Raw genomic sequence first — 7,217 nt, 5'->3', positions numbered from 1 at the left:
GCCTTGTTTTTAAAAAAACAGTGGGTTCCGATTTTTTAAATAAAAAAAAAAAAAAAAAAAAAAAACAAACAAACCATATAGCCTTAATATATATGACCAAAATTAGCGAATGTAACAAAGCAATCTCCCCAAAATGAGTACATGACAATGACAACTTACAACATCCACATCCACTGCCAAGAAATTCGCATGTAATGTTTCATCAACTGCACCGAATGAAAAGTTTACCCAGGCAATTTCTCTAATAGCTCTGCTAGAGCTTACTAACAGTGTCTGGTCTTAGAAGACTATTAACAGATTGGGGGATGGGAAAGCCAATGCAAATTTGACGACACAAATCAGTCATCAACTGGATCTTGAGGTGCTTCATCAGCCTTGCGCTTGATGGTGATAACAGGGCACTCAGCATGCTTTGCACAAAATTCACTCACAGTTCCGACAAAAACCCTGCAATACAGATTGAAAAAGGAATTCACTTGAGGGGAATGTATATTTAGATGGTATTATTTTTTAGGGAATCTTGAAAGGACCATACAGTGATACAAAGGGCATTCACATACCTTTGGAAAGGACCAAGACCCCGGCTGCCAACGACCAGAAGATCTGGCTGTACGCGTTTCACCTCGTGACAGATCACCTCTTTGGGATCACCTTTTTTGATCCATGCTTCACATAAAACCTTCAAGCATGCCAAAATAAACAATGTGAGCGACAACATCACTCTAATACAAAAATATTGGTTATTGATGTCTTACAATATATCCCCGAAGTATAACGGCATTGAAATTTTCCTCACATGCTTTTCAAAATTGTTTCCAGACACACATATGTGTATGTGGGCGTGCGCGCACGCGTGTGTGTGTGAAAGAAAGAGAGAGCGAGAGAGACTATCAGCACCCCAATTTCATGGCATTTGTTAACAAAATTCTCCAGCAGATGAAGCCCTCTGGCCTTGTCTCTACGCTTCATGTTCTTAAAATCTTCAGATGAAGCATAGATACTATCTATATCATCAAAGCCTGTAGAAGAAAGACGTCGTTTGAAACCAAGAGTATAGTTCTTATTAGATACAACCAAACCAGAGGATATGCAATGCAATAACAAGAAGTTGATGCTGTTATGCCCTAACAGAAAGGTAACTTAAAGACAACTAATAAGAACGTAAATTAAATAACGCAAAGTTTGACTAGATTTTTGGCCACTATAACAGGCCATATTTGAGAAAGACCACCCCTACAAAAGCCATGATTGTAATTCTAAAGTAGTCTGACCTAACACAAACTAAACAAATAGCAAAAACACATATTGGTGATTACAAACTACCCCTTTATAGATCATATGAATCATAAATCATTTATCCTTTTTCGCTGTAGAATATTTTTTTCTTTAAAAAAGTTAATAACAACAACGCAGCTTGAATAAGTATCTATCTGATTCAAGTAGACAATAAGATTATCAAAAAACTCTTCATTCTACGACAAAGCAAGTAGGAGCGCAATGTCGGTGAATCGCTAGAAGTAGACTAAAATCCAACATATGATTGCTTGGTTTCAGCCACCATTTCACTAAGTATCACCATCTATCAATTCCAATTAAAAACTACAGGAATCATGTAATTAAGCTTCAAAGCCCTAAATTAGGTTTCCCTAGTGATCGGTGCAATTAATCCACACACTTAAGTAGCTTCATTCCAAAATTAGTGGCATCAACCTCCATTTCCAGATTCCAGAAACCAGAATGAAAATAAAAGTAATTTTGAATTTCAAGTAATCTCCAACCCTAACCCTAGCCCAAATTTAGTTCAATTTTTCCGGCTTCCATATTCCGATCATCCTTCTCCTCCCTATTTTTCCTTTTCTTCCTTTTCTCGGCAACCAAACAGAGGCTAAACGAAAGAATCGAAGAAATCAAAAAAAGGAAAATAGAGACAAAGTAAGAGAGAAGAGAAGAACCGTCTTCGTCGGCGACTTGGACATGGAGAAAGAGGAGCTTGAAGCCGGAGGTGTTGGAGCGGACGATCTTCTGGAGAGTCCACTCGAAAGCTCCTCTGCTGCTTATGGAGGCGTGAGGATAGCCCTTGATCGTCGACTCGTTCACCGCCACCATTATCCGAGTTGGCTCGCTCTCCATCCTCTCTCTCTCTCTCTCTCTCTCTCTTCGAACTCTCTCGCTTCCTGGTCTTAACGGGCTTTCGGTTTTGCCGCGTGTGGCGTGTGCGCACAGAAGCGCATGACGCATCCAAGCGCACGATACGGGATGATTACACTTGAGATTACTAACGTGCGCTGTTTAGTTATTAGAGCCGTGGCGAAATTTGGCGGGCCGTAGTGTCTCCCATCTGTCCAACTTGAAATTACCCAAAACTCTCGCGTCCGGACAAAGGAATCAGCAGTCTTTCCTCCTCCCGCAGTTTCTTTTTCTTTTAAATTATTTATTACTATTATTAATTTTTCTTTTGTGTAATTGTAAAAGAAAAAAAAAATTGTGCATTTTGGACCGCGTTATGGACCTATGTTAAGGTACGACTCTTCTTTTTTTTAAGGGGGGTCTAATTTATTTTTTTTAAAGTTTGGTCTAACGTGTCTCACAATGATATAAAAAAAGACGTCAAGTGTCATGTCATCATTTTATAAAATTATAATTAGTGTCGTGTAAGTGTTATTATTTTATCAGTTTTGAATTGGGATGAAATAAACTTTTTTAAAAATTTAAAGCGCATTTTAGAACATAATACAAAATTTAGATGAGATTTATGAAATTAATCATAATATTTTTTTAAGGTTTAAACAAGGAAAATTATGTAAATATACCTCATACCACAGTTTTAATTTTTTTTTCAAAATTTTCTTATTATTTTTTAGAAACTATAAAATATCTTTTAATTTAAAAAAAACATTATATCTATAACGCTTATTGGACCAAAAAAAAACGTAAAAGGTAAAACTATACGTAAATAGTTTCTCAAAAATAATTTAAGAACTATATTTTCATTCGAAACAATATCAGTTGGAGAAATGCTGTAGATAATATCATTTCCTAAAGAAAAAGTTTGATGTTTTTTAAATGTTTCAAATCAAGTGCATAATTTTCAAACTAAGCCACATATAAACACAAAAAGATAATTAGATACGTGTAACTTTTTTTGTTCATTTACATTTTATCTTTTGAATTTTAAAAAGTAGTATACACACCGTTTAAACTTTAAAAAGCCAGCATATTTAGTCTTTTTGTCCATTAAAATATGGCATGCCAATAAATTAAGTTTAAATAAGTAATAATTATGCCATTAGATTATTAGAATATAAAACTAATATTGGCTTAATTTTTATTAGCTTATATTTTTAAGATAAATGGTAAATATTGGAGTATAAATGTAAGAATTGTCTTAAGTTCACAACGGGACTAATTAGATACGTGTAACTTTTTTTGTATGTCTATGTAATATTGTTTATTTGTACGTATAACTTTTTTCATATGTACGTGTAACATTTAATATTATACGTGTTGGGTTATATTTAATGAATGTTACATTAAAACAAAATCGAGTGTTACATGCACTACAAACAATGTTAAACGGGCATACGGAAAAAGTTTGCCTGATTGACTTGAGTACCGAATTTAAGACAATTCATATAAAACTAATGTTTAGGAGTCTGACGTTAGTATACCCTCTGTAGTCATTATTAAAAGAGTTCTCCAAATATTAATAGAAATATTCGTTGAAGACCCTATGGTTAGATTTTACTTTTCAACGATGAGCGCATCACCCAATCAAATTAAATGTGTTAGCAAAAATGATGCATGGGTGTGGTTCCAGAAACTCTATTAGAGTACTAAGATGATACAACCAAATCTTCACATTTAAGATTTTCATAAAAAGCCGTTCAATACTCAAACTTTTAACCACAAATCCATCACACCATTATCCCTAGACACCACAAATCCATCACACCATTATCCCTAGACCACCCCACTTAAGGATAAAATAACTAATGTTGATCTATTTCTTTTTTTTTTCTTTTTAATAGAAAATGTCGGTCTATCTCTTAACAACCTAAGTTTTTTATATAAATGATAAATTATCATGATATTAGAGCACTAATTGCACTCTCTAAATCAAATTATACTTTTGAGTCTTCAATGTAACCAGATAGATGCTTCTACCATTACTTATTATTAGTACACACGCGACAAAGAGCATTTTATGACTAAACTAATCTTAGTCCACATCCTCGTCACGCATGGACGAAAACTAAAACCAGACAAGGATAATGAAAATAAAAGTTGACATATTCACACCAAATAGAGAGACAGAATGTGTTTGTACTTGGTGATAGTTGGTCAATCAAACGATTTCTTCACAAGAACAGCAAAAATAAATAAATAAAATAAAATCTAAAACATTTATTTTACCGATTTAAATTTTATTATAATAAAAAAAAATTTAAAAACAATCACATTTAATTTTTTTATTAAAATAAAAAATTTTCACATAAAATTATATCTCAACTTAAATTAAAAATGTAAATTAATAAACTGAGTCTTAAAAATTCTTTGATGAGTAGAAACCCGAGTGGTTCTTTGATCAGTAAAACCCAAGTTGAACTTTGAATTGCAGGTAGGTACTTTTTTCCCATCACTAGTTAAAAGGGTAAAAAAAAAAAAAAAAAAGCAGATTCAAATATTCCCCCACAAAAAAAAAAGGAAAAAAAAAAAAAAAAACTCTTTACAATTTTTGACCTCCACTTCCCTAATTGCCCTTGAGCTGAGGCTGAATTCCGGTGAAGGAAAGCCTCCCAAACCCCAAATGACCAATCTGGTACAACTCCAACCAAACCCTCTCGGCTTCAAATCTCGCACTCACACACTCCATTCCTTCTTCCGAGCGTGAAATCTCCAAAACACCCTCCTCCCTCCACCACCTCTCTCTTGATTCCTCCTCCCCAACGACATCACCGTCGGTGTCGTATCCCCCTCTCTCCGTCGTCGTTTTCTTCTTGCGCTTCCTTTTCCCGGCCCCCAAACACTTCCTTCCCACCGCCCACGGCACCTTGACGAAGGCGAACGCCAGGAAGTTGACGACGGCGCAGGGGCAGCAGCAGAGCGCCACGCAGTCCGCGATCATCGCCGCCGCGCACGACCTGCAGGAGCACTCGTACCCGTCTCCGGCGCCGCCGTCGTCGTTCTGGTTGTGGTGGGCCCCATTTCGATGACGTGGAGCTCGGTGATCCCCCATAGCCAGTGAATGCCTGCAGAGCATTGAGAGGAAAGAGAAGGAAAAGTGGTGTGAATATTTGTTTAGTAGCGGTAGTAGTAGGCATGTAATTCACTCATTATTTTCTTCTCTATTTTTGAGTTTGAAGTACTCTCTTAACATGTCAGGTTTGGGAGTCTCTTTTAATCTCCTCAGGCCTTTTTTGATGTTTATACGTAAGAATTATGATTTTAAAGCTTGGTGCACTTTTATCAGAGTAACAAAAAATAAAAAATAAAAATCTGTAAGGGCAAAATAGTCCCCGTAAATTATTTTGGCACAGAGAGGGAGAGAGGAGATTCACGGGTTAAAAACTGGTGAACAGAGCCCAACAAGTATGGAATAATTTTTTTAGTTTAATGGAAGATTGGTGTTTGGTACGCGCGTAGCTGAAAAACTCAAATTGAAGTGGGACGCCTAAAACTTTGTGCACATGGGACAGAGTCGTTGACCATTGACCGGCCTAGTGTGTTGTATTCTCTACTTATTTTAAGAGAGAACGTTATTAAGCACTAGTAATAAATTCGGAGCCCAAAAAAAAAAAAAAAAGAAACGGTTAAATTATTCAAAAACAAAAAAAGGGGTTAAAACCAACATATCATAACATTAGAGATCAACACGACAAATGGTCTCTAAAGTTTATGCTTAATTCTACTTTGGGCTATAATTTTTACAACGTCTTACAATTAATCTCTAACATTTTACTGTGTTTTAATTTCTATCATTCTATTAGTTAAGTATTAAATATTTAACAAAATTTATGGAATTGAAGGCTCAAAATTGAAAACCTCTAAAGTTTAGGGTTAAAATAATATATAAAAAAAAAAAAAGTTTATCTCAAAAGATAGTCTCTAAATTTAACTTTTTCTAATTTTAGTCCTCAATTTACACATATTTCGTCAATCATTTAACACCTAGTTAACAGAAATTTAAAGTGACTGACTAGTTAACAAACTAACTAGTAAAATTGCATGAATTAACTGTGAGACATTTTTAAAGTTAAAGACTAAAATGAGATTGAGTGTAAATCTTAAAGATCTTTTATGGGAGTAACCCTAACATTAGCTCGTATTTAGGACCTATTTGGCTCCTAAATATAAAAGAAAACAAAAAATATTATAGCAAAAATAAATAAATTGTGGTTCAAACTGCAAACCAAACGAAGCTTAACATTATACAGCCAAATATGTCACTTTCATGAAAGAGTATTTGTTCCATAAGAATTTTTCAATAGAGTAAAAAATGTATTATGCCGATAGTGACATTTCTAAGGGTAGATTTTCTACAGGATCGTTTAAAATTTAAATCTAGTTAAGTGTATGATATAAAATGACGTTAAAGATTTGCAATACTAGTAAAAATGTTCCATATATATTAGTCCACGTTATAATAAAACAGAATAAAAAAAATGTCCATACCACACGTAGATATATACTATACTATGCATACGGCGGAACAACTTTGTTTGTCCCATCCAGCAGAGCATATGATCCGGTTCACCAAGTGGTCCATGTTCTTGTCTAGACACTGAACTAGAAAGATGCACTGGACTAAGAGTTGCCACTAGCAATGGCGTTTTCTACCCCAGGAAATGACAGATTTGCCCCACTCCGGCAAAATATAATCAAAGCACGCAGATTATACATTAACTCTTAATCTTGTGGCCAAATTAGGATTTTCATAGCATGGGATATAATTAATGGCCTATTTAGTTCGTTGATTCGAGTTAAGATGTGACTTTATGTGATAATTTTTTACTGCAGTAAAAAAATTAAATGTGACTGTTTCTGAGAGCTTTTTACTGTAACAAAACTCGAGTCAGAGCCTAAGAGTTGGTGTGAGGGCATATTGGTAAAACTACATTGCTGCTGCTAAAGTTAAGGACTAGGGAACATGGTTACAGATGTGGGTGGTGTAGTTTTCCTTGAATAAAAAAAAGTTGAGCTTCAAAATGGGTGCTTGA

The 7,217-nt window shown here is 34.8% G+C and overlaps 2 protein-coding genes across 3 annotated transcripts; both read right to left on the bottom strand.

Moving 5' to 3' along the window:
* Window positions 1-57: 57 nt before the first annotated feature.
* LOC21403411 (universal stress protein A-like protein) lies at window positions 58-2,224 on the bottom strand. 2 transcript variants are annotated; one of them, XM_010110481.2, is made up of 4 exons: window positions 1,953-2,191; window positions 898-1,019; window positions 561-679; window positions 58-447 (listed from the first exon to the last, which is right to left on the bottom strand). In XM_010110481.2, the coding sequence occupies exons 1-4, from the start codon at window positions 2,128-2,130 to the stop codon at window positions 339-341; spliced, it is 528 nt and encodes a 175-aa protein (XP_010108783.1). In that variant the 5' UTR covers window positions 2,131-2,191; the 3' UTR covers window positions 58-338. The 2 variants fall into 2 exon arrangements, with proteins under 2 accessions (XP_010108783.1, XP_024029509.1); XM_024173741.1 differs by lacking the exon at window positions 58-447 and having other exon boundaries at window positions 599-679; window positions 797-1,019; window positions 1,953-2,224.
* A 2,333-nt stretch (window positions 2,225-4,557) lies between these two features.
* Window positions 4,558-5,414, bottom strand: LOC21403410. Its single transcript, XM_010110480.2, has one exon. The coding sequence runs from the start codon at window positions 5,258-5,260 to the stop codon at window positions 4,751-4,753; it is 510 nt and encodes a 169-aa protein (XP_010108782.1). The 5' UTR covers window positions 5,261-5,414; the 3' UTR covers window positions 4,558-4,750.
* Window positions 5,415-7,217: the final 1,803 nt, after the last annotated feature.

Source organism: Morus notabilis, unplaced genomic scaffold (assembly GCF_000414095.1).
Source record: "Morus notabilis unplaced genomic scaffold, ASM41409v2 Scaffold39, whole genome shotgun sequence".
NCBI lineage: Eukaryota > Viridiplantae > Streptophyta > Magnoliopsida > Rosales > Moraceae > Morus > Morus notabilis.
The sequence above is the reverse complement of the archived record's forward strand: the minus strand, read 5'-3'. Positions and strand labels throughout refer to the sequence as shown.

Bases quoted from the DNA above. Each gene is read 5' to 3' on its own strand.
- LOC21403411 (XM_010110481.2), bottom strand. From the start codon at position 2,130: ATGGAGAGCGAGCCAACTCGGATAATGGTGGCGGTGAACGAGTCGACG. The intron at 1,020-1,952 runs GTTCTTCTCTTC...TTTCTTCTACAG, and splicing joins CCAAGTCGCCGACGAAGACG to GCTTTGATGATATAGATAGT. The intron at 680-897 runs GTGCTGATAGTC...GCATGCTTGAAG, and splicing joins ACAAATGCCATGAAATTGGG to GTTTTATGTGAAGCATGGAT.
- LOC21403410 (XM_010110480.2), bottom strand. From the start codon at position 5,260: ATGCTCTGCAGGCATTCACTGGCTATGGGGGATCACCGAGCTCCACGT.